Source organism: Heliangelus exortis, chromosome 1 (genome assembly GCF_036169615.1).
Source record: "Heliangelus exortis chromosome 1, bHelExo1.hap1, whole genome shotgun sequence".
In the NCBI taxonomy this organism is placed as follows: Eukaryota; Metazoa; Chordata; class Aves; order Apodiformes; family Trochilidae; genus Heliangelus; species Heliangelus exortis.
Window position 1 is genome coordinate 58944148 of NC_092422.1, and position 27260 is coordinate 58971407.

General features: G+C 37.4%; 1 protein-coding gene across 2 annotated transcripts; it reads right to left on the minus strand.

Annotated features, from left to right (window-relative positions):
• Positions 1 to 454: 454 nt before the first annotated feature.
• Positions 455 to 27143, minus strand: DCUN1D2 (defective in cullin neddylation 1 domain containing 2). Of its 2 annotated transcripts, none has more exons than XM_071744166.1 (7): positions 26990 to 27143; positions 24145 to 24361; positions 20572 to 20740; positions 17871 to 18001; positions 4801 to 4883; positions 2283 to 2379; positions 455 to 1500 (listed from the first exon to the last, which is right to left on the minus strand). In XM_071744166.1, exons 1-7 carry the CDS (start codon positions 26990 to 26992, stop codon positions 1421 to 1423), a joined length of 780 nt encoding a protein of 259 aa, XP_071600267.1. In that variant the 5' UTR covers positions 26993 to 27143; the 3' UTR covers positions 455 to 1420. The 2 variants fall into 2 exon arrangements, with proteins under 2 accessions (XP_071600267.1, XP_071600258.1); XM_071744157.1 differs by lacking the exon at positions 26990 to 27143 and adding an exon at positions 26469 to 26607.
• Positions 27144 to 27260: the final 117 nt, after the last annotated feature.

A 27260-nucleotide genomic window follows, 5' to 3' on the forward strand; every position in this document is an offset into this window, starting at 1 on the left:
TGTTCAGCTCTGATTACAGAAAATATATTGACCATAGCTGTACATATTCTTTAGTAACTCTTTGTTTTAACAAACTTTTATGGTGGCTGTGACAAATTCATTTTGATGAGGTAGCATTTAAAAGAGTCCTGTGAGAAGATGTGTTGAATAGTTTATGGTTAAATTTTTTTTGCTTAGGCAGTGGAAGACATTGTTGACAAAGAGGCCACTGACCTCTGTACACTTCATAACCAATGACTGTTGAAAAGGGGGGAAAAAAAAAAAAAAGACAAAATTTGGTAGAAACTGGTCCAATTTCAATAGCCTGGAAGATCAATGATACTGCATTAATTTTCTTCTTTTTCCACTTAAATAAATGAAATTGAATGCACAATACATCCAGAAGCATGAATGCTTACCCTCACTTATTGTTACCCTTAACTATTTCTTCAAAGCAGATGCCAACTAGTGAAGCTTTTGGGCTTATTCACATTTATTTTCTATGAGAAATGACAGGAATTCGTTTATAACAATGTTGCATTTAGATAGGATTTATGATTCGTTTCAGGCTACAAATAAAACTAAAACTTACATTCCACCCATTCATTATTTGAAATAAATAATCAAAGACTAACTGAATTATGATAATCAAACATTAATTATAAAATCATCTTTGGCTGTTTAATGTCTACTTTAAAGTGGTTAATAAAAAAGCTGGAGTTGCAACATAGCACAGAGCAGCAGCCTTTCCTCAGCACTGTTACACGTCCAAGCACTTCAAGAAGAATAATGAGGAAGTTGACCTCACTGAAAGAAAAGGCTGGATGTAATCAATCCATACATCTAGACTTTAAAACATAAATTAAAAATTTTGGCAACAAGTAAAAAAAACATAAGTGGTTTGTTTCTTTTTTTTTTTTTTTTTGTTACAATTCTATATTAGGACAGATCCACAGAACTAACTTTTATAAAAATACAACATACTGCATAAGTTTTATTTGGGGATTTAATTTATATACCACAAATACTGCTTTTTATATAAGTACAATATAATACAGTTTTATTTATGTAACTGCTGGTGTTCACTTTGGATCATGAACTGAATGGCATGCTGTGCTGTCAAAACTTTAATAAAATGGCCTCTAGTTAAACTTCTCCAAAGTATAAAATCATGCAAAATCTACATCCTATATGATACAACTGGCACAATAATTGAAGCCGATAGCCTACAAACAGTCTGTACTATCTTCTGTGTTTGTTCTTCAAGTGTCCACAAGTCAGCCACCCTTTTCTTTAGGCAGAAAGGAAGAATTTCAGTTTTGCCTGCAGAATCTCATCAAGACTGCTGAATCCAGCAACAATGTGCAGTTATCAGTCAACAAATCTTCATTGCCTAATGCAGTTCAGAGTGCACTTTTAGTCCATATTGACAAGTCTGGGGTTAGGAAGTTTTATGTTTTCCTCCTGTGACTACTGGTCGTGCATATTCCACAAAATCATCTATAAGAACAGGCCATGCTCCTAAAAAAAAAGTCAAGAAATTGGGAAATTAATGTTTCGTTGTCAGCAATAGATTGGTGTAGTCTCTAAAGACAAAAGATCTTGGACTTTTCTGGCCTAGTCTGGCTTCAGCATCCACAACATCATAAACACTTGAAAAAACAAGCTAATAAATTAATCTTTTAAAAATTAAACTAGTAAATTGAATATTTTATTGCAGCAATAATTCTTAGTACAAACAAAACGTATTTAAAGTATAATCAACAATACAGAGTTTATGAACATTAGTTGACAGCAAACCCATGGCACTCCTGTTAGAGCTATTCATAACTAGAAGACTAGATGACTAGAGTCATTTTTAGAATGACTCTAAAAAAGGATTTACAGGGTAACTAATAGGATGTAAGCTGCTTTTAGGTTAGTAAAAAAAAAAAAAAAAGCCAACATAGACATACTTGCAAGTAGAACAATTTCCTTGCAATTAGCAGCACTTTCGCCCAAAAAAACCTGCACAAAACCCCCCACCAAACTCTGTTTCATTGAGATTCTTGCAGCATAGCAGGTTCAAATAGTGTGTGTTATATCAGAGTGTGACAGTATCTTTACTTCTATTTACACATTACAGCAAACTAGCTAACCTTCTTATCATTACTGCTTTGGCAGCAAGTATGACACTATATTTTCAGCTACAACTCTAAGGGCAAGCAAATCAAGACAGAAGGTAGCAGAAAGTTCTGTTGTTCATTTACAGCAATATTTTAATTGTGCTGTGCTGGTTTTTGAAGGTACCTGATGCTGCTTACCTTCTTCATCATAGTTGGACATATCATCTGCAATCATATTTCCAAAGTCTAACAAAAGATTCCAAGTATCTTTTGGAATTGATCTTTTATGATGTTCCTATAAAAGAGGAAAAATGGTGTTGATCAAACTATTTTCAAAATCCACAGTAGCATTTTTATTGACATATACATTTTACAAGTATTTCTTCTTCTATTTATTTTTTTAATAAAGTTCAGAGTTTCCAAGGAAAGCTACAAAACAAACTAAAACAGAACAAGGCAAAAAAATGTAAGAAGCATTTGATAGTTGTTTTATTTCTTCTGTTCTGCTTTTAGAGTATGGATTCCTAACTTGTTATGGGGAAAAAAAAAGCCCAACAAGATGTGCTTTATACTTCTTGATGGCATCCATTCCAGATTATGAAACTGTGCAGCCATATGTTAGTATTCTGCCATTTCAGCTTGAGTCCTTTTTTTCTTACCCATTTTTTTTTTACATTTAGCTTCTCTTTCAACTTGTGGCTAATAGTTGCACCTACGGACTTCTCAGTTACTCCCAGACTGCCTTCTGGATCCATCAATCTCAGCCTCTCTTCAGCTGTTCTCTCCTTCACCACAACCCACTGCCTGCATTTACTCCACTTCTGCCCAGTCTCCTTTTGCCCAGTCTGTCCTGTTCTCCACTACCACCTCCTTGTTTGACTTCAAGTACCTTTTTTGGCACTACCCAATTCACATATACCAGCTGCCACCCAGCATACCAAAAGATTTCAGTCCCAAAGTTCTCTGAGCTTTTTAAATTATCACTCCCAAGAAGAGTGAAGTGTGTGGGGAAACACAACTACTAAGCAGTTGTGAGCTGTAGGACCAAGCCAGACCATTCACACCTCCCTTCCTCTGTTGATGCTGCTATATGAACTGAAGAGAGCAGATGATTAATGGGAAATTAAATTTCAACATGGAGTTCTAGTGTGCAGTACCAAGTTGCAACTGCATGAAAAGGCTTGCAGGCTTGCTCTGTGAAGGGTTGGGCTTGTGTTTGTGGTTTCGTGGAGTGGTTTTGTCCTTCTGTTTATTTGTAGATTTTTGTTTGTTTGTTTTTTAAAGGAGTAATACTCTAGAGCATCCAAAAGAACAAACTCCATTTAAAAAATGTGGAACTTGATCAATATGAGGTTGATGCCCAACACAACCAAAAACATATGTCATGGAATCTCTTAGGTCAGAAAAGACCTTCAAGAACATCAAGTCCAACTGTTAACCTAGCACTGCCATGTCCATCTCTAAACCATGTCCCTCAGCACCACCTTTCACTCAAGCCAAAGGTCATATCCTGACTGCAATAAATATGACAAGCAAACACACCTTCAGGAAAAGGTTCCTTAAAGCCAAGAACACACAAACAATCCTCCACCCATCTTATGAGGCCTAACTCGTTTCTTTTTTAGGTTGTATTTTTTAAAATCTAAATATATTTCTTCTGAAGTAAACATGCAGGTTAAGTATTTCTAACAATGTAAGACATTTTATACTAGATCACCTTGTTTTGTGATTGAAGTAGAGATCTGCAGAACTGTATGTTGTAACAAACTAAATCACATAGCCAAGTAGGGAAAAAAAAAGTTAAGACTTTTCTCCAATTACTTTTATAGAACTGAATTGGGATGTGTTAAGTACATGAAGGCAGTTATAATGCAAAATGTTTTCACAAGTTTGCTTCATGAAATTGGTACAATGCTCAGTGAATAAAGTCAATATACTGTCCAAAAATTTAGAAAAATTCAGAAACTAGTGAAAAAAGGTACTATTACTTCTGTTAAGCACTGGTGATTATGGGACAAAATACTGAAAGACTTCTTAGTTTATGTAATATCATATAAGGTATTTTTATTGCAAATACAGAGAAATGCAAATGTAGAAACACGGATGAATGAATCAGGTCTTAAATAAGAGTATTTTGCAATTTCTAAAGCTTAATTTATGCATCTTTACTCCACTGCCCACAGAATTGTACTGGTAGCAGAAAACTGTCAAGATCAATTCACAGCTATTATCTGAAAACTGAGTCAAAATAATTACTCAGACAAGAACTTTAGCTGAAAAAAGAAAAGTATCTCAGATTAAGTCAGTCATAACAGAACTGACATTTTGAAAAGATTGAGTTTATTCATTAATACCACAGAAGGCAGGGCATGATAAAATACATAGTTGATACAAATCATAACTGTCTTGAGAATAAAGGCAAGATAGGTTCAATCTACAATTGTGCCTTCATTTCATGCAGAAGGCATTTGTAAAGTAGCAGGATATAAGTTCAAGCAAGCAGAATGCTCTATTGCTTTGCTACATCTTTTTGCATTCTTTATTAGAAAATTAAATAGAGAAGATTTTGTCTTGATTTAAGATTATTTTATGTCATTTTTCAAAAAGGAAAAGGTTTGAAGGAAGTATTCAGACATCCTGTCTTTTTCTTGACTGCAAGCACAGTCTACAAGCCAGACAAGTCAAATACTCAGGAAGGAATATGATGCATACTTACCAACAAAAATTTATTCCAAAGATCAAGAAATTTAAACCTTCCTGACAAGACTAAATTCCAATATGCAATTGCCATTTCTAGATCTGTAAGAGAGAAAGCAACATGTAAATATTAAAGCACATTACATGCAATACAACTCTTACGGTCAAACAATTAATGCTACATTCAGTGTATTATGATAGAAATGAGCACCATTCTTTTAAAGTCACTACAAAATTATTAGGAACTGCTTACTACTATCACTGAACCCAAAAAGAAGACAAACAGTAATGGTTTTATCTGCTTACTGAGCATCACAGTCATGAAGACTAAAATATTTTTGTCACCATCTGGAAGAGCCAGATAAAAGCTAACTTGATCCACAGAAACAGAACAAAATAGTTATCAACCCTATCTACTAATTAAACAAAAAGAAAGGAAAAAAGTAATAGGCACAAACACAGCAAACATTGATAAAAACACTTTTTCTGGAATCTAACAAACACCTACAACCATTACTGAAAAGCTAAATCCAAGAAAGCAGCCCTTGTGCACCATGACCTGAGAGTAGAGCTCAGCTCATGCATGCCCAGAGGAGGGTACAGCACAGCCACACATTCAAGAAGAAAATTAGGCAAAATATTGGATGCAGTATAACAGCAGAAAGGATGCTTTCTTGAAGGCCTGTTTTCATCCTCAGCAGCTCACAAAACCTAATGGCTTCTATGCTTGGTCCCACAGGCAGCAGCAATAAATGTTTGCCCACTTCTGTGCAACCACAAAATCAAGTGCAGCCTCTCTTAAACCACAACAGGATTTCAGTTTGTGCTTTCATTGTAAAGCCAGTACAAACAAAATATGAAAGATTAATAGACAGTATTGTCATAGCAGATAAGATGGAAACTCGCTTTCCACCTACAAGGAAGGAACATGGTACTTGAAATAGTACATTTCACATTACAAACCTAACAATACTATATCAGAAGTCTGAAAGACATATTCAGATTTTAACAGAGGCAGTTCCCTGGAGTCTGTATCAGAGGGCTGGGGCCCAGACAAAATGCAATTTTAAGGTATAGACAAATGCAGCATGCCTATACTGAGCTATAAAGGGACAGGGCTGCCAGTGTTCATTTCAGCACAGAACTCACTTTGTGCCTTAATAAACTTTTTACAGTCCTTCCTGTCTTTGCCACCGTGCTCACTTTTCAAAGAAAATAATAAGAGAATAGTTAATAGTATTTACTTGCTGTTTATATATGCAGATTAATTATTCACATCTATTATCCCAAATGAAAAGCAAAAGAAATGTGAAGGGAAAAACTTGAATAATCTTAAGGGTTTCTAAACTTCACTGTGAAATGGCTGGGTCTGATCCCATTTACTCTGCTTCATTATGAAGACTCAACCTTTTCAAGCCAATCTTGCAAACCTATCATGTGACAACATTAAGCAAAATGCACTTCAAAGAAAAACTACTTTAATAGTGGAAGAGTTTTTTATACTTCTGATGAAATAATCCTTAGAAAATTGAAGATGATACAGGCAAGGAAATAAAGATGGTTAATGGTGCCACAAGAATGTCAAAAAGGAAAGAAGAAGACATACTTCCTTGGATTCCTGGGTATGTGTCAAATTAAGTACTAAATTCAGGTGAGCTTGATTACTGCAAAATTGTATTTAACACAATGCATGAAAATACTATCTTATTTAAGTTGAAACTTGAGGGCTACATTGAATATGTGTGCAAATCAATCCTTCTGCACAAAACTATAGGAATTATAGTATGCAATAAAAGCATCTCTTGCTGAGCATGCTGCTCTGTAGTGGGTATAACCACTCCATGGTTGGAGATGCTCTTCCCATTAGGTATATGAAGCAAGTTCTGACCTTGGTTCAAAACCAGATCCAAGAAAAAAAAAATTATAAAGTAAATCTTCCTCTTCTGGTTCACTGCAATCACACTCATAAACTAACATAAAAGAGACATTTAAACAAAACTACTTGATGGAACTATCACTTCTGGTAGTGGCACCCATTGAAGTGTTTGATAAAACTGGGCCCTCAGGTGCGCTGCATTCTCAGGGGATATGTCCACACTTTTTGTTTGAGGACAATTCCATTTCTAGGTTGAAAAACTTAGCACTGGAGAACAAACGAGAGACTTTTTCTGCTTTAAAGGGAAGACCTAGTTACACATAGTTACAGTTCCAGTAGTGCTGTGGAGGTTGTGTATGTGCTACAATTTGTGCAGCACAAAGAAAAAAATAAATAAATAAAGAAAAAAAAGGCCTTGTGCCATCAGAGTTCTACATCCCTACAGGAAGATGGTTTGGAGGGCATGGAATTCTCAGGCAATCTTCAGAATACAATTTAAATTATCTATAGATATGAAGGCATTATTACAAACAAAATAAAATGAAACTATAATTACACAAACATGCTGTATTTGTACCAAAAAATCATACACCCCATATTATAGAGAATAATGCAATATTTATATACAGAATGCAAAAGAAATTCATGAATCTCTGGAAACAAGTGCCTAAGAATAGACCAGTTTAGAAGAGACTTCATTGCAAATGTTCACATCCAAAACAAAACTGCTAAGCAGTTGTTTAAAGAACATCCCAAAAATACCACATCATATGCAGTACATTAAACAGCAGCTTGCACTTTCCCTTCACATCAAAATATTTTTATTGTCAACACACAGTGAGCACTGCATGTCATGCAGCCCCTTCAGTACAATGGCTTTATAGTCCAAAGATTTTTCATGCTGAAACAAAGCTTCAATATTTAGATTTTCAGCTTCCTGGATAGAGCAACAGCTGGTCTGTTCTCCTAAGTAACAAGCAACAGAACAAGAGGAAACACTCAAGTTGCACCAGGTGAGATTTAGATTAGATATTAGGAGAAAGTTCTTCACTGAAGGGGTAACCACACACTGGAATGGGGTGCCCAGGGAAGTGGCAGAACCACCATCCTTGAAGGTGTTTAAAAGACACAGATGTGGTGCTTGGGGTTTAAGCACTGGACTTGGCAGAGCAGGGTTAATGGTTGGTAGAGTTAGGTTAATGGTTCAACTTGATCATGGTCTTTTCTACCTGGAATGACTGTGATAAACAATATTTTAAAGTAAAAAAAAAAGTAAAATTTTTAAAATTTTAGTAAAATTTAGTAATAAAAATAAAAGTAAAATTTTTTAAAAAAAGTAAAATTCAAAAGGGAGCAAAATATTAGTAAAATGATATTTTAATAATTTAAAACATTATTTTACTGAATATCATTATGGTAAACGTGTTTTAATATGTTTTAAAGAGAGTTCTTTACATTTCTGAATTAAACAATCAACAAATTAAATGATCCTGATGAGAAGCAAAGCACTTGGCATGCAGTGTGATCTATCCCAAAACATTGAAGCCTATTCCTAAAACTGTTTTAAAACCCCCTCATCCTCATTTACCCTGACTAAGCAGAAAGCCTGAACTGATAACAAATTAGCACAATTAAGGCAGGAGGAGAAATACATTATCAGTTAGTCATCCTGTGTCTGGTCTCAAGATTTGATCAAATGCTTTTCTTATCCACAAAAAAAAAAAAAAAAAAAAAAAAAAAAGAAGAAAAAAATTCTTGCATGAATTAAAAGGCAAATTTAAGTTTCTCACCCCTTTGGTATGATTTTGGATAAAGGCAATGAAGTCACTGCAAACAAATAATCAAGGAAGTGAGAAAACAGAAAATAAATCCACAGACAGGAAGGAACACGCTGGAGAGTAGGATTTATGAGGACATGAAATGAAGTTCAATTAGACCTGCTGTGCCAAAACAGCACTCTGGGATTGCAGCACTTGCTCATCATCCTCTGCCAAATTGTCTTCCAGCTCTCAAAATGCCCTATCAACAGAGCTGCTCATGCAGTCATCTTTGAAGCTGTCAGAATATTAAAACCAATTCACCTAAATTACTCTTATAGCTTAAAAGCAAAAAAGGCTGCAAGCATTACACATTAGACTCCTAATGACATCTTTAAATTATTTATAAGAATACTTTTATATGAGCCACTGAAACAAGAATTAGTTTCTTTCCTAATCACTGTTGCCCTCATAGTTCCTACTTATTATATTTACTAGGTTCTGTACATTACGATGGTAAAAGTATCATGTTCTAGAGCTTGGAAACAAATAATTTATTTTAATTTCATCTTCTGAGATTAACTGATTGTCCCAGTATTGCTTTTTTCTTCCTTTGTTGATGTTTAATCTTCTTATCAATATTGTAAAGCTTTGCTACACTACATGTCATCTCTATGAGACACTTTGGGCAGCTTAATATAAGTGTTGGAGCTCACCAATGAGATTTATTCAGAATACTCTCTCCAGCCACATGGACCTCATTCTTTTTTTTTAATTTTCTATTTTTCAAATTAGAAGGATGAATCAACTTTACCCCATCCATCTGTAGACACAAACTAACAAATCAGTGAAAATCTAACAAAGCTTGTAGGAGGAATAAAGTTCCTTTTATTAGTCCAGTTAATAAGGATTAAAATACAAAACAAGGTTTTGGAAATCAATTTCAGAGCCAAGAGTCCCTTTTGAGGCTTTCTCTCCCCAGTACTTTCGCTAAAACTCGCCCTATGGCTCCAAGGACAAAAGAGAAGCCAAACTTTCTTGTTAACAATATTGCACAAAAGAATTAAGCTGGACAGATTGAAGACACAAATCTATTTTATCATTCAATCGCCTTGTAAAAAAAAAAAAAAAAAAAAGTAGCTTCTGTAAGAGACTGAACTTCAGATGTTTCCTTTAAAGTCATATAATTTGCCCTAACATATAATTCAGTTGATATTCTTTGGTCTCTTTCCTCTGGTTTTCACACTGTGATCACAGGCAAACATCATACCTCTGTAAAGCTAAACCAAAAGCTACCTTGCACAAAATCTGTTTGTTTTTTTTTCCAATAAAATTCCTGGACACTGTACTGAAACTAGTGAAGATGTGGGAACAGTGGAAACTGGTGTCAGCCTATCTCAACAACTGGACTGTCACACTACCTGACCAAACATCAAATAAATACTTGCAAGATTCAGAGTGACTTGATTCCTTTTTTTATCATCTCTTAATCATTCAGAGTCTTCTTTGGCCTCCAAACTACTAAGAACATGGACACAAGAATTAGTTTCTTTCCTAATCAGAACATTTTCTTCTTCCGCAAAGTTCACATAGCGAAATAACAAGAAACTACCAGTAGGATTCAAACAAAAAAAAAAACATTCACCAAGCTGCCAAAAGTTTAAATCAGGATAGCCCTTACCTGCAGTTAAGGTAGAGAGGGAGAAGAGAAGGGAGAGAGAAAGGGAAAACAGGTAAGGGGTACAATACAAATACTGGAAGTGGTTAAACTCAGGATCCAGCTGAACTGGATCCATACATCCCTGCCCAGTGATCTATGTTATATGACATATAATACACAGTGTAAGAGAAGTCCCTGAGGTGGAGAGGGGAGAGTGGTGAAACAGCACCTGGATTTCAGAAGAGCTCTACAGGGATGAGGCACAGTCTGACTGTGCTTATTAGCTCTACCTCAGCTTCTGCCATGCTGAAGCAGGCTGATGCCATGCAGAACCTTTAATTTTTATCATCTTGAACATCAACTGCACAAAAGCAGACAAAAATGCTGCTGAATGTGAGGTGGGCTTAGAAGATGGCTCCCTGAATGTCAATTTGAGTGCAACCTAATAACCCTGAGTGTAGCTAGCTGCAAAATCCTTCAATCTGCAGATCTCTCCATGTACCATTCAGATAAACTACAACAACAGCTGACTTAAAGTTGACTGGATATACATTTCCCAAATAAGAGCCAAACACGAGTAAAAGAATAAATAAGGCATTACTAGAACTAGCAGTCATGTCACACTTTTGCTGCTGCTATCAGCCTTTTTTGATCAGAGAGCCCTGTTCTAGATAAAACTTCCCTTAAGCTGCTGGCATTTTCAGAAAGAAAAACATGAACAAAAACAAAGTAAGAAACATACTTGCAGATCAAAGCCATTGAAATACCTAAAATACAGCATTCACAGACCTCTTCGAAAGTAAACACGAAATGTTCCAATTCATTGGAACTCCCTCCACTTCTTCCATCCACTCACTCCAACAAACACCCTACAAATGTGTCAATCTAATTCTGAAATTGAAAGAGGGCAGATTTAGACTAGACATTAGGAAGAAATTCCTTCCTGTGAGGGTGCTGGAACACTGGCACAGGTTGCCCAAAGTTGTGGCTGCCCCTTCCCTGGAAGTGTTCAAGGCCAGGTTGGATGGAGCATTGAGCAACCTGGACTAGTGGGAGGTGTCCCTGCCCATGGCAGAGGTGTTGGAACCAGATGATCTCTAAGGTCCCTCCCACTCTAAACCATTCTATGCTCCATGATTCATTCCACAATTCTATTGAAGTTGGGGTGGGAGGAAGGAAAAAAGTAAAAAATAAGAAAAAAAAAAAAGATATCCTCTCCCAATGTCTGAGTGTTTCTTTAAAGATTCTTGAAATACTGCTGTGATGAAAGACAAAGTTGGTGTTGCTTCAATTAAAAAGAGCACATTATACTCATCTGCTCATAGAAGATGCAACCTCCTGGAAGTCCACATACTGGATGCAAAGATAGTCATTCTTCTGGTCTTGAGGTAATATTTGATTCAAGTCTGAGTGCCCTCCTCATGTATCATCTCTTGCTTCATCCCAGGAAACTGGCAGAGAGAAGGAAGCACAACCTTTTGAGCCAGCAAGCAGGCGAAGAGACTACAAAGGAGTGATGAAGGACCAAATCTGTGTTTTTGTTTCCATGTTGGCAGTCGAAGACCATGAAAGAATGCATTAAGTTCCTCCATGCTGTAGTAAACTCCTGAGCATGAAACAGCTGAATATGTCTTGAGGAGCTCAGAGAGACACCCATGAAGAAAATCACAGTAAGTATCAAGTTAAGGAAAAAAAAAAAAAAAAAAAAGATGGAGCTAAGGCCTGATTTTGGGCTGGAATGGTGTCTTTAGAAATCTGAACTGCTCTGTATGCAATAGGACAAAAGATCTATAATCCCATTCTTTAGTACACTTACCAACCAAGATCTAGGATGCAAAATTCGATTCAGACTGTGGTGGAAAAAGCTAAAACTTGGGAATAGAAGGTGAGAGAAACATCTCCAAATCTGCACTATGCAAAACTTTTTTTTTCTTTCATACTAAATATAGAAGCAAGAACATGAGAGAACAGATTAAACAGACAGAATCACAATTGTCCATTATTCTTTCTAAGAGTCTCTGGGCAAACTAGACTATAACTAAACTGCACCTTTGACTCCACCTCGAAATACATTAAAAAAATCACTCAGATGTAGCTTAATATATCTAAATGTTATGCCTACCCATTTCAATCCACAGCCATTGCTGGCACTGCTGCTTAGAACTGAGTCCTGAGTAACATTAATCAGAACATCATTTTCTGCTTGAAGACAATCACAGCACATCTTAAGGAATATGCTTTTGCTTCCTGCATCTCACTGCTTAAATCAGCCATCACCTAGAGGGACTGGCACTACTTTTAATTCTTCAAAGAGCATGGGCCCCGACTGAAGCATGCTACTAGACAATATGAAGCTAATCAAAGTAAATGGAAACATTTGAAGTTGGATGAGACTACAGAGACAGCAGTCCTGCAGATATAAAGAGAAATAAAAATGCCATAGCAGCACCACACAAAATGTGGAAGAGAGACTCTTATAAAAGGCAGTCCTATTTCTAGGAATGAGTATCGGTGTACTGAACTCTGTGCCTATTTTGGGGAATGACGGAATAGATGTAACTGAATTTATTGGAGAGGCTTTTTTCCATCTAATTACACAAAGGCAGAATTTCTTGCATTTGTTTTGAGAGAAAATGTAGAATAAGAAGAAATTAAAAAGCAATGGAAGACTGGCTGTTCTAAAAAGAAATAAACCACAAAAATGCACACACACCCCTGGACTGGTTTTCCGAAGCAAAATTTACTGCGTTGTGAAGATGACTTTGTCAAGTACCACTATAATTAAAAATAATAATAATATCATTAAAAAAACTTCTAAGAGGGGCTTCTATGCCTTCCCGCTCCTCCTCTTACAAATGGCAGCTGGTGCAATAAGAGACACCGTGTCCTGCTGATACCTCCCAAGAGAGAAAAGGCCAGGATTTGCAGAGATTTTTCTTCAGGACATTCCAGGCAAAAAGGTTGAATGAAAACTGACAGAAATCTCTGAAACAACTTCTAGAAGTTCAGTGTGAACACACTGGTGCCCAGAGTGAAGCTAGGCATGATGAATTTAATCTCAGTATGCAAGTTTGAACTGCTACCTACCATCTTTGAAACCTCAGTCTTTCTCTGCCACACTGGAAGAAAGTAACTCATCCATGGCAGTCAGGCCTGTACTAACACTGTCCCATACTTAAAGAACTCAGATGACACCACAAAGAAAACTTTTATTAAAATTGCAAGTCATATAAAGCCTGAAAAGAAAAAAAAAAAAAAAGTGTGGCATGGTAGAGGACAGCATTAGAAATCAAAATCTGGGCAAATTCAAAACCCACTTGGAAGATTCCATTAAAGTGCAAAGTCATACAGCTAGTGGGAATAATTGACTGCAGAAGTCAAGAAAACAAGATTAGAATTAACTGGGTGCATTGCAGTTTTGCAGAAACCAAGTAACATAAAAGATTACAAAGTGCAGGCAGTATCAGTGCTATAAACATACACTTAACAAATGGAATATAAACCACAGAGCCAAACATCTAAGGCACACGAAGATACCAGGTTTCTTTGGGTACTACAAAACAAGAGAATTTTAGAACAATAAGACTGCAAAGGTAAAGGGAATTAGAAGACAATTCCAGTATCAGAGTTAAAGATATGATTTATGAAAGTAGTCTGTTTCACTCAGTCTAGAGACTAAGGGAAGACTTAGACATAGTTCTCAATATGTAAATGAGTTGTTACTAGCTCTAAGGAAATATGTGTCCTGCATACTTTGGAAAGGCACGTATTAAACTGAAAAACTCAGTAACAAAAAATCTAAGTTACATGCTAGGAAAAAAAAAAAAAAAAAAAATCTAACACTAGGTTCAAGCATACACAGATATAGACATACGAGACCTGCCATCAGAAATTCAAGATGTGAAGGCAGTGGCTCCCAAACTTTTTCAGCTAGGAAAAGGATGACTGCCAGATCTCAAATCTTGTTGATAACTATCAAAACTGGGCCAGTTAGTACATAGCAGCAGCATACCACTGAACACTGGGTTAGAAAAACATCCAGAAGTGATGATTTTGGTAGACACTGATTCTGTCTGGCACAGGGAACACACTGTGTAAGTGTTTCTCTATCTTTAAAGACTAGCTGGCATGTTAAAAAGGAACCCGTGGATCATTGCATTTTCTGATGTTCTTCAGGGGAAATAGGGCAAAAACCCCACAGTAATAACTGCTGCTTATCACTTCTTAAAATAGCAGAAAGAGACGCAAAAAACACCTTAATCTGAAACATATTAAAATAGTGATAGAGCAATGAACATGACTCATACCCAAAGCATCACTATGTGGACATTTAAGTATTTCAATAATTTCTCCATTTTAATATGTTAAGATTATAAACACAGAAAAATAATCAAGTCGTCTTTGTCTATCACAGATATTTTCCTGGTGATCTCTACTCTCGAGAGTTATTTATGCTTATAAAAAAAGATGCTTTAGCACTTATCCTGAAGGATCCAACAGAAGGAACATTTCAATTAAGTCTTCTTTTATAAAAGTTTTTACTAACAATCTGCTAAGAATAAGAATTTCCCTGCTGTAACTGGCACTACGTCAAATTAGTGATGTGTATATCTGAGAATAAAGCTGTATTTTTTAGCCTAAAGCTCACTCCCCTTAACAATGAGCGCAACAACTACCAGACTTGGTGATATAAGTTCAGAGCTTAGTATCTTGTAACTAAAAGTTAGGAAAGAATTATACTGATTATTTCCACTTCACTAATTAAAACAGTTCACTTTTGTCCCTACTTGACCTTAACTTACTGACCTCCCAGTCATCGAGTCAGAACTCAGGTCTGAACAGATGGCAACGAGGAGGCACTATCATGGGAGCTTGGCACCAGAAATGTCGTAAGGCAGGCACCTACAGCAGTAGCTTAGCAGCATTTATACTACTACAGCAGTAGTTTAGAGCAGTGCATGTCATTTTACATGCATGTGGGGAAGAAGAGGAAGTCAGCACCTTAAGATGACCTGGACAGAGCCAGACAGCTATACCAGCTTACTCAGTAACAAATTTAACCATACGTTGTGTTTAGCTATCTGACCTGAATTCACAGAAGCAGCTGGAGCCAAAGCTCCAAACTCTGTAAGAGAAACACAATTTGTACATGGACAACATAAATTCCCACATCTCCTTGACCACAGGGCACATTGTCACTGGGACACAAACACCAAACATCTCTGCATCAGTTGTGGAGAGAGGGAGGGAAGATGGACAGTTAGTTTCTCATTCTAGGAGGAAATGCATAGTGTATACAGAGAAGACAGTGTAAAATAAAAAAGCACCTAGGCCTATACTAAAATGTAGCTGAAACAATTAAGATTCTCAGCTTATACACACACTCCTGTAAGGTAACAGACTGATTTTTATCCTTGCTAAACACTTTTTTGATGAAAGATAATGAGCATAACTCTCAGTACATTATAGGCATCAACCTGTGAACTTTTTTCCTTCATCTCCCTGCTCCACTGAATACAATTGCTTTCCCTATTAAGACCCAAACTCCAAAACTATACTGTGTCAATTTTTATTTGGATAAGCTGTCACTGACCTCAAACACTCAAAAATGTCATATTAGTCCATATGCTTGCTCAGCACTCTTTCTACTCTGATCTACAGTGATTCAAGTTTACACAAGAAAGAGAGAGGGTATTTCTCCACTGAAATAAGAGCAGTGTCACCTGCTTGTATTTACTATCATCTTTGCAAAACCAGAAAAGGTCTGATCAAAAATGCCACCAAAATACTGCCATGCATGAACTAAACACTACTTGAAATAAAGAAACTGTAAGTATTACCAGAATTATTAAAATTCCTGACAACTGAATTCAGCAACAGTTCCAAACAACTCTTTCTAGAGTTTAAGCTTGACAATTCTTGCACCTCTTAATTCCACCTGCTAATACTTCAACTCTTAGTGCAAGAAGGCACTTAGGTGTTACCATTCATAGCATCATAGATTATGCCAAGTTGAAAGGGACCCATCAGGATCAAGTCCAACTCCTGTAGGGCACCTCAAGAATCACACCATGTGCCCAAGAGAGTCATCCAAACGTTTCTTGAACTCAGGCTGGGCTGGTGCCATAACTGCTTCCCTGGGAAAGCTGTTCCCCTGCTCAACTGCCCTCTGGGTGAAAAACTTTTTCCTAATATCTAACCTAAACGTCCCCCAGCACATCTTCCTACCATCCCCTCAGGTCCTATCACTGGTTGCCAGAGAGAAGAGGTCAGTGCCTGCTCCTCCTCCAGGGAAGACAGTCTTAAGAGATGAAATGGCCTCCACACCAAATACACAGAAGTACTGGAAAACATGCAAGTTTCCTTCTTCCTCCCTCATGTCAAATAAACAGTACATTCAGTTCCATAATTTGGGTTGGGCTACTTTCCCTCCTCCTCTCTTTGTACAGGCTCAGGTGAAAAGCTTCCAAGACTTATTTCGCAAGTACACGAGTTTCATATTAGAACTGATCCAATTAAAACAGGAAAGCATTTGTAATACTTCTTTAGGTATCCCATAAAATCCAGCCTCAGCTGCAACTGACTTACCTTTTCCACAGTCTGAAAGTACAAGGCTTTTTAATGAAGAGAGGCAAGAAAATGAACAACTACTAGGGGATCTGAATTCCATCCACCCTCACAAAAGCAGTACAAGTCTATTTCAATTTTGTGTCTGTAAAGGTGGCATGTGACCCATGAAAAAGTAATGAAACATGAAATTGCTGGTAAAAAAAAAAAAAAAAAAAAAGAAACTGGGTAGAAGTTGCCCATGGTTTAAAAAATAGTAATAAAAAAACAATGGGAAAGACAAAATGTAGTATTCAAAGTAATTCCCAAAGAATGTGCAGAATGTCTCTGGTTGAGGTCTAAATCATTACTCTGCTCCTCCATCTTGCTATTTGCCCAACAGTTTGAGAAAATGTATTTATTAACATGCTTGCCAAGTACTGTAGACACAGAGTTAAAGCAGCTACACTAAAAAGAAAAACTATGAAAGTGTGTTGCTATTCTACACAAAAAAACACAGGTTTGATTCCCTCTTACAAAGTGTCTTTGGAAAGTGGACATAAATTTGAAAGGTTCTCAGATTTCATTTTACTATTTTTTCCCCTATTCACAAACTCTGGACACTTTTGATTTGAATAGAACATTGGAATTTAAATACTGTATCTATCTGTTTTACTTCAGCAACAGAAGGCATGGACTGGGACAAATTTCAAAGTATTAAATCAAATAAAGAATAATTTCATAATAATACTTTGTAAATTGTATGCCTGTTTCCATTCATTAGCTTTCAACCAAGTCCGTAATGCTATTATTCTAAACTTCTCATAAAAACTGTGAGCTAAAACTAAAAATTTTTAGAACAATAACTTTTGCCCAGAGTTTTCTCCATCTTTAGCCAATATGGACATCTTGTTTCAGTTGCTCTTAACAAAAAGGAAAACACAAGGAGCTCACTATCCCAGTCCTTTAAAAAGAAATAAAATACCTGACAGGTCTCTGTGAACTGCAGGAATCCCCTTTGACAGAAGGAAAGAAAATGTCAATAGTAGCAGAAAACCCCAGTAAGTTATCTGTACCAAGGGGACATTAAAGAAGAAATTAATTGAAAGAGAATGGGAAAGTAGGAAAGTCAGTGAAAGAGATCAATAATGAATTTACAATACAATCAGTCAGAAATTGTATTATTGAAAGTATTTAGAATTTACTTCATTGTCTGTAGATATTTTCTAGATTTTTTTTTTTTTACTTACCTAGACCTTTTTGTCCAGGGTTTTTAGCAAAGTTAAAAGTAAACTGATAAAAATCTTTGAACTTTGTTGGATCCTTTAGCTCCTGTTCCAGTCTTGGCAATAGAGCTTTTAGTTTTTCTGTGGTGTCACACCTGTTCAAAAAAGATTATATTTGTAAATCTTTAAGATATCTTTTTACTTTTTTTTTTTCTCCTCTCTGTATTTTAAGGTTCAGTTTCAGAGCAAAATAAAACAGTAGTAAGCATTGAACCAGAATATCTTTTGGATAGCATTCTTAAAAATAGAAACAGTTGCAGGTCTCTACAAAATAATTTTAAATGGAACATTACATTTAGGCATGCATTAAGTACCTACCCCAAACAGGATTCAGTGGGTCTTGTCTCAATCTCTACATGAGTTTATGAACTCAAACAACAGATGCTATTCTGTTAAAGAACATATAAACCTATAAACCTCACTGAAATCTGCTATCTTTTCCCCTTTTATATCTCATGTATCACAAGGTTGTGGGTTTTTGCTTAACATAGGTATTTCTTGTTCCCTGCTTTACCTCAATGAAGAGCTGCATACTACATTTGCAGTTAACCTTAGAGTTAGAAAACTTTTTAACAAAATGAACTACTCTGTGCAGTCACCTTCTCTCTACCATAGAACACTTGTGGATGAAACCTAGGGAAAAAAAAGCCTTTGACAATAGCTTGAAGGCTGACAAAGCATTTAACAGCCTGGCACAGGTAAACTAAGATACAATCAAGTTACTAAGGTTTTAACAGAAACACATCTCTCAACACAAGACTGGAACATTTTGAGCATTTGCTGACAAGATATTCTAAAAGAATTTTAAAAAAATGTTTCTCTCATGCCGAGGAATCAAATGAACATTCAAAGGGGATATTACCCATTTTTGTAGTTGTACCTAGAAACCCAAAGCAAAGGAAACAGGTTTCAAAGCAGCAATCACAACTAACACCTTGCATTTGGAAGTGCAAAGTAGCTGAATGTTTGTATTTATTGTAAAGATTCAAGAGTAATTGTATTAAAGATGGATAACTACAGCAAAAATCCACAAAATGCAGATGCAGTTTTAACTGTCTTAAATGGTACAGTTGCAAATAATCATCTTTCTGGCCTCCAAGAGTCCCTGGAGGAGAAAAAGAATTCTGCCAACAGTCTTCAACTGAGAACTTCAGTTTCATGGAGATTTGACCTAGTTAAAAATAGGGACATATACCATGCCTTTCTGTACATATCCTAAAGGTGCTGTATGAACTAAGCCTCAGGGATTTTCTTTTCATTCAAATCATCACCAGATACCACAAACACTTCAACTCCAGTAATAAAATAATTCCAAATTCTCAACACACTCTATACCAGTGCCAAGCAGGTACAATGAGATTATCTTGGCAAGAACTGTATCAGAGACAGTTATGAGGACATCAAAGCACTGTGACAATAAAATTATGAAAAAAAAAAAAAACAAGCCAGAAGCCCCAGGTGGCTTGGAATAAAACCCTCCTTTTTTTGTAATTTAAAGCTTTTTAATCAAATAATGCTGAAAGGCTTTAATATAAGAGCATAAGCACTTGATTGCTGTCCATGGCTAGAAAATAATTATTATTAGAGTCTCTACTCAAAACTACCCAAAGGAACAAAATAAAACAGTGCACCTCAGATGATAAAGTTATTTCATCACACTTTCTGAATACCCTTACCTAATAAAGAAAGCTTAGAAAGAAGTCAGTAACAGACTTCCAGGACCTCTACTCAGATACAAACATCACATTTGCAAGAAGTTGGTCTATTGTAGAAAGGTATCTATAAAGTGCCATTCTGAGGTCAAATGAAATTATTTAGCTACAAAAAAATATGTACAAGTTATAAGCTGTTATTCTCCACCTATCTAATGTACCTGTTAAAAAAAAAAAAACAAAAACATGTTGCCACCTCTCTATATTAAAAATACTGTATATTTTCCAACCAAATGTTTGCACAAGATATTATTTTAAAGTGGCAAATGCTTAACTTCATTGGTAAACAGAAGCCACGTGGTCTAACCCCAAAGTCTATTATGCAAAACAGCTATATAAGCCAGGAAGGAAAAAAAAAAAATCAAATATATCACATCCAGGTTAAGCCACCTTCTCTACTACTAATACCCTAATTTTTAATTCAATTGCTTATATACTGTAAAAATTACTTATCTAGTACACAAGGCAATAAGACAAAACTATGGTCAGTAAAATAGGCAAAAAGTTTGGTAGTGATAATATAAAGAATTGAAGGTTCTTTTCTGCTTCCCTATTTCTTTTCTGCTTCAATGCAGACTGAATTTCTTTTTCCTTCATACACCTCCAGTGACTTCCAGCTCTTAAGAGCACACAGTCCAGCTCAAAACCTTAACACAACCACGTGTATATTAGTAAGAATTACATTAAAAGATCAGCATATCTGTCTTCCTTGATGTAGAGGTAGGAGTTATTTTGCTTCACCCTTACTGTGGTCACTGTTCAAGCTCTGCAGTAAAGCACAAATTTGAAGTCAACAGGACACTAAAGGCATTTAGCACTCATTAAGCTTGACACCAGCCTTACCAGCTTTTTGAAGCTTCCCACTTCATGAAATTAAAAAGTATTTAAAAGATCAACGCAGCTCAGGCCTTACATTTTGAACTATGCAGAACTAACCAGAAATGGATACTCACCCCAGGTCTGTCATGCCATCAACAAATTCCTTTTTACTGAATTCGCACTGAGTAGCTGCCCTGAACTTCCATGCCACAACCAGAACACTGATGCTGGCTGGGTCCAGGCTTAAATCATCACAGAACTGCTGAATCCCATCAATGCCAATTTTATTTTCATCTTGAGGGTCTGTTCAAAATATAGAGAGGAGAACTGTAATTATTTGAAAAATTTACAACCGCTTTGATATGCTGAATAACATGACTTTTTTTTTTTTTTTCCCCCACAAGCTTCACTAATGTCTTCACCTGAATTCTAGTTAATGTTAGAAGTACTTGGAAGAGCGTCTGTAAATAGATAAGTATTCTGCAAACTTTTCTAGAAATCGGTTTGCAACTTTTTCCTAAATTCATCAGCTAATGCCAATGAAACTTTTGTCTTACCTCTCTATGAAATATCTATGAATCAACTGAGGAGGTTCTTGACTACATCTAAAAGCAGTAAGGCTGATAAACACATCAAAACATACAATACGTTTATTGAGTGGCATGTATCAAACTTTAAAATAATAAAAAATTCCCCATAACGAATACACACCTACCAAGTAAGCATAGAGATTTTTTTTTCCTGATAGGGATATGTTGTAATCCACTATAACTGTTTAAAGACCACAATTAATTCACATATTTTTGGTTTTTAATTAAAATCCAGAAATTCCCCCAAACATTGCTCAAACAAGACCTTAGCATAAAAGGCTTTTAAGGTAAATAACACAACTTAAGAAATACTATGTTTCAACAGTACTTTTACTAGTTTTTGGCCTTCAGAACCACACTTTGTAACTACCTACGGCAGGGTAAATATCATTGTAACAATTATGTAAGGTAACAAAATTTTAACACACCCTCTCCCTCAAAAGGACCCCCCAAAAACCCAAACCAAGCAAACCCCAAAACACAAACATAACTCAAACACCAAACAAAACGTTCTGCACATCAGTTTGCATAACTGGAAGGGGAAAAAAGCAACCCAACAGCAATGAAACACCCTTAGTTTTCCAAGCTTGACTATTTACAGCTACAAAACTCTTTCTCAGCTTTTGATAAAATGGTAAGTTAGGCTACATAGACAAACATCCCTCAAGTAAATTTAAGATCAATCCCCGAACTGGTAAGACTTTCCAATCATGCAATTTTTAAGTCCTTCTGCAATTAATTGATTAAAAAAAAAAAAAAAAGGTCAAAAATCAGGCTAAAGAAAACTAACTTCTTTTTTGGGTGTGGGGAAGTGGTAATATATGTGTCAAGCTAAGATCTCTTCCACTTTTCCATCTGATAGAGCAGAAGAAATTCTAAAATGCAGAGAGGAAGTCAATTTAGCAAACAAAAGATTTCTGTGGATTAAGCAAAGAATTACACTCATGGTACCATTCAGAGACCTTAAAGCAGGAGTATCAAGTAGACATTCTGTTCTGCTATATATCAGATTTAGTTCTAAGACATGTAAAATGCAATTCTTGTGTATTTAGGATTTGGATTAATAGAAGAACTGAAGGCATAAAGTACACCAGTGTTGAAACCAGTGGGAAAATGCTGATGATTTTCAGCAAGGGCTGTTTCACCCTTATCACATTTCACATCATCCAAGTAACTAGGATGCAAAATGAAATTACTGTTTTGATAGAGTTGCTGGATAAACAGATAAGAAAACTAACACAAAGCACAGAAAATGAAAGACGTCTCATCTCAGATTTCAAATACAGCACAATGAACAGAGTATTCTACAAGGCCCCATAATACAAAGGAATTCCTTGTTGCTGTCAGGCCAGTGACTCAGGTTTAGACTACATATGAAAAAAGGAAAGGTGCTTAACCAAACCTTTTGTTGTTTTCTCCTGGATCTTGAAGGTTTTGTTCAAGTTTACAACTTTAACACTTAACTAAAGTCCTAGAAGGGCAAAGTTGTGCTGCTAACCAAAATGCAGATGTAAAGCTGACCATATTTCATTGCACAAAAGCCAAGTGATAGTTTGCCACTGCTAGAAAATTATGAATAAATAACATTTATGAGGTTTTTTTCATTAGAGGTATTCTTAGTAGTATTTATAAATTTGTATATTTTTGACCCAGTAGTCTTTAAGACCAACATGCAAGGAGCAAGCAAAAGACTTAGATATGTATATATGTTATATACAAATACATAAGTCTGAAACAAAAAAGTTGCTCTCTACTTAAGTTTAAGGTTTTTTTTTCACAAAGGACATGCAATAGTGTTGCTAATTCTTTGTCCTTATGCCATTCATTACCACAAAATGAAATACTGAAGAATGTCTGTTCTTAAAATAAAGCTCATATGTAAAGAGCAACAACAAAAGATGGAAACAATATAAAAAAAATAAAGTGTATACAAAGTATGCCATATACTGCAATTAGAAAATTACACAAAAACCATGGCTGAGTAACTGTTGAAAGCTCATCTTTAAAAGCAAGAGATGTATAGATTTCAGCAGGGGCTGCTTGTCCTGGCCTGGTTCCAGCCCACTCTGCTCTAATGTGCAATGAACAATGCTCACATTCATGTCAGATGGACCCATTTCAGGAAGCACTGTCACCTGGCTCATGAACATTCTCATATCTAAATAATTATCTTTTCTTTTTATTTTTTCTGCTCTTCTTAACAATGGTGTAAAATAAAAAAATGGAAAAGGAGCAACTGCCTTTAGTACACTTCTCTGTTGTTTTTTCTCCAAGCTTCTCTGAACAGGCACATCACTTTTTCTGTAGCATGCCAGCACAAAGAATAAATTAAGGATGGAGTTTCCATGACTAGTTTTTAAGTCTTCTTATTTGACTGCTTTGTCAGACTTCTGGCTACAATGTTACCTGAAATGTTTTTTTATTTCAATGCACAGGAATTTATTTATCTTAGAACAAAGTTAACTTCCCCAAATATTAGTGTAAGAATCATGTCTGTTACTTTACCACACAAAGATGCACTGTGCATATATTTAATAGCTGCCACTGGCAATAAATCAAATAAGTTCCATAATAAGATGTACTCTCCTTTCTACCATACGTAGCTGATACTACTTCCTCATGATGGCAGATTTAGGTTAGACATTACTAAGAAGTTCTTTACCATGAGGGTGGTGAGACTGGAAGAGGTTTCCCGCTCCTTGGAAGTGTTCCAGACCAGCTTGGATGGGGCTTTGAGCAACCTGATCCAGTGGGAGGTGTCCCTAACCATGGCATGGGGGTTGGAACTAGATGATCTTTTAAGGTTCCTTCCAACTATTCTATGATAGGTTTATTTGTCTACTGTGAATTTATTTTAAACTCTACAGGAATACCTACAGAAGTTGTGTAGCATTAAGAGCACTTAAAACCTTTCTCAGTCTTATCCCACTACAATAACAAAAGTGAAGAAAAGCTAGGAATCTTTCCATAAAAGTCCTTAAGAACAGCTGAGGGAATAGCAGAAATACCACCCAAACAAAAGAACTAGAAAACAAACAAACAAACAACCCACAAAAAACAAACAAAACAAAACAAAACCCCCAACCAAACAACAACAAAAAAAACCCCAAGCCTTACCTTTGTATCTATTATACAGCTGTTCTAATTTCTTCTTGTCTACTGAATTCTTCATGGATTCTTTGTAGTACAAGTCTGGATTCTGGAAGTAGTTGTCTGTTGCCACTTCTAGTTTCCATTCATTCTGCATTAAGCAGTATATAGCAGTCCTTTCACCAGCCTGGGTAAATGCCATAAACTGGCGGACCTTGTCCTTCTGAGACGATTTAAGCTTATGCTTTGGGATGCAAAAGAAGCAGGAAAGCCAATGAAGCTAATCCAGCAGTTTGTTTCAGCATTCTACTACTAATGCCTATCTTTAAAAGGTTTTAGTTTTCTTGTTGATGACAACTTTCACTTCAGAATTACAGGAAGACAAAGGCTTGTTCTTCTGCAGTTAAAAAGACAGCATTTTCTTCTGAAAATTGAAATGACAGCATCTATATATTCACACACACACACACATATATATATATACATTTTTAGCAGCACATATTCTGGCAGCAATACACTTGTACTTCCTGATTTATTGCTGACATATGCCGAACTTTTTCTGTTTTGTAACAGCAGCAAACACAAGATTCATCATATAACAATATGCTTATCCTCTGAAAATATGCCTAGTGGTTATACAAATAAGAAAATTTAGAAGCACAACTTAGAGATTCTCAGATTCTGCATAAATCCTTTATGCACTGAGGAAAACTACTCAACAGTTTTCCTAATGCTGTCTTAGCAACAATGAACAGTGCAAGTTTAATCATTTTAAGTGGTCAGGTGAAAAAAATCAGATGCATTTCTTGCATTTTTGTTAGAAACAATCACAAAGAGAAGACATGAGCCAAAGAGAAAATAGATAAAGCAGACTTGCTGAATGTTTCAGGGAGACTGTAAAGTTGCTGTAAACGTGATCTGAAGTTTTAACTCTGAAAAAGATGTTTATACAGTTAATATGTTAAACAAAAAGAACTGTCTATTATGCTGGTATACAGGAACCAGTAATATGTATCCCTTAATGGCAGCTAATTGCAGCAACCATCTCTATACAACATCCCTAAGCTGGAAAAAAACAAGAGGTGGAAACTGGGATTTTAGAAGGAGCAAATTTTCTACCAGCATAGTTCAACATTATAAAGTTGGAAGAAGGAGGAGACAGCTTAGGTCCATTTCTGGTTTTTACTATATTCTGACACTTTGCACTTTTGTTAAACCATACTTAATACATGTTCTGGGCCAACAATTCAGATGAGAATTGTCTCGGTCCCTCAGTACTGCTCAAATTATCAGGCATAAAAGAAAAAATTCTGGTCTCCTAAATATCTGGGAGGGAGGGAAACTGAGTCCTGATTGAGTGAGCAGTAAGCAGTAAACATTGGACCATCTTTCAGTTAACTTGTTATCTCTTGTACACATATGGATGGTGACATCTTCACTACAGATGGTCCCGAGACAAGAAACACGTCACGTAAACAAGGACTTTGGTATTCCCTACAGGATTTTTCTATTTTATGTAAGAAGAAACATGTAAAGTTTAGTTTTATACAAGACAAAACACGTAAACTTAGAAAAGAGCTTCAAAAATAACTACAGTGTATTTTGTTAAGAAAATGCTCTCTGATCCTTTGACTGCAAGCCCTGTGTCACTTCACCCCTAATTTCCATTAAGGTCTAACTATGAGAGTCTGCATCGAGATCTTCCTTAGTTATGTAAGCTTCTCTTCAGCAACCAACTCGGTGACGATCACGTCAAAAGAGAGGTCTCTGACAACAATTCCAAAGTAAAACCCGCGTCGTCTTACAAGTCTACTTACGCCAGGCATTTAGGGAGATTGTCTAGGTTCAAAATGAAACACCGAGTTATTTGAAGACATTAGAGATAAAGAAACACATCCGACTAACCAGCCTACTACTCTGCCATGGAGCCTGGCTTCTACTCCTGTGTCTTAATGCCCTGAGCAGCAGAACCTACACACTCGCTCCAGGGCAGAGGGAGGTCTGGAAGCCGGGTTTCCAACACGGCTTCTCACTAGCGGAACCCAAACCAGCAGCTGCGCTTCTCATCAAGACAAGATTAAGCCGCGTTTTAGAAAAAAAAAAACCAAACAAAAAACCAAACAAAACCCAAACAACTCTCGAAACGGGAATTACGCCCTATAGCAAAGCCCAAGGAAAACACGCGGAGCCTGGGGTTGGAGGCACCTTGCAAACCCTTCCCGGGAGAACTCTCACCACCACCATCACCCTGCTGCCATCCCAGCCCGGCCCCGGCCCCCTCTTCGCTCCCCTGGGCATTCTTCCCTCCCCACCCCCCCACCCTCACCCCGGGAAGGCATTTTGTACCGCACCTTTCCCGCTGCACCTGCCGGCGTCCCAGGGAAGAGTGAAAAGAGGGAGAGTTGGGTTAGAGCCGGCGGGAAGGACCCAGCCGGCCCCAGCAAGCCGGAGCAGGGGACACAGGGCTCCAGCAACCTGCCCCGCCAGCCCGAAGCCCAAAAAAGGGAAAGGTACGCGCCCCGACGGCTGCCGCCGCTCGAAATACCCGCGGCGCCGCCCGCCCCGCCCGCCCCTCTCCCCTCCCCCTCCGCCCCCGGTGACCTTCCCCGCTCCCGGCAGAGGCGGGAGGCCGACTCCGCACGGTCTGCTCTCCCCCTCCAGCCGCCGCTCGTCTTCCCTCATCCCCGGCCCGCACAGACCACCCCCCTTCCCGCTTATGCACCGTGCCCCCTGGGCAGAGGAGCGGGACACGGCGCTGAGGGAAAGGAGCGGAGGAAAACCGCAAAAGTGGGGAGGGGCGACACGCGTCTGGCTGGCCCGGATGACTGGGGGCTGCTTGAGGTTCCCCCTCCCCCCCGCTCCCACAACCTACCATTTTATCACCGGCGCTTTGACCAACTTCACCGCCCGACACCGCCCCCCGCGCAGGCGCGCACCGGTCCCGCCTATCACCGCCTATCGCCGGCCGCGCTGGAAGGGACCCGGCGCAAAGGCGGAGCGCGGTGGGTCGAGGTGAGCGCTGGAGGAGATTGCCGCTTTTCCTGCACCCCGGCTCCCTTCCCCCTCTCCCGTCCCGGCCAGAGGCAACGTCGCTAGGAACGGGCAGCGCCGCCGAGAGCGGCGGCTACAGCCCGCGGCCTTTC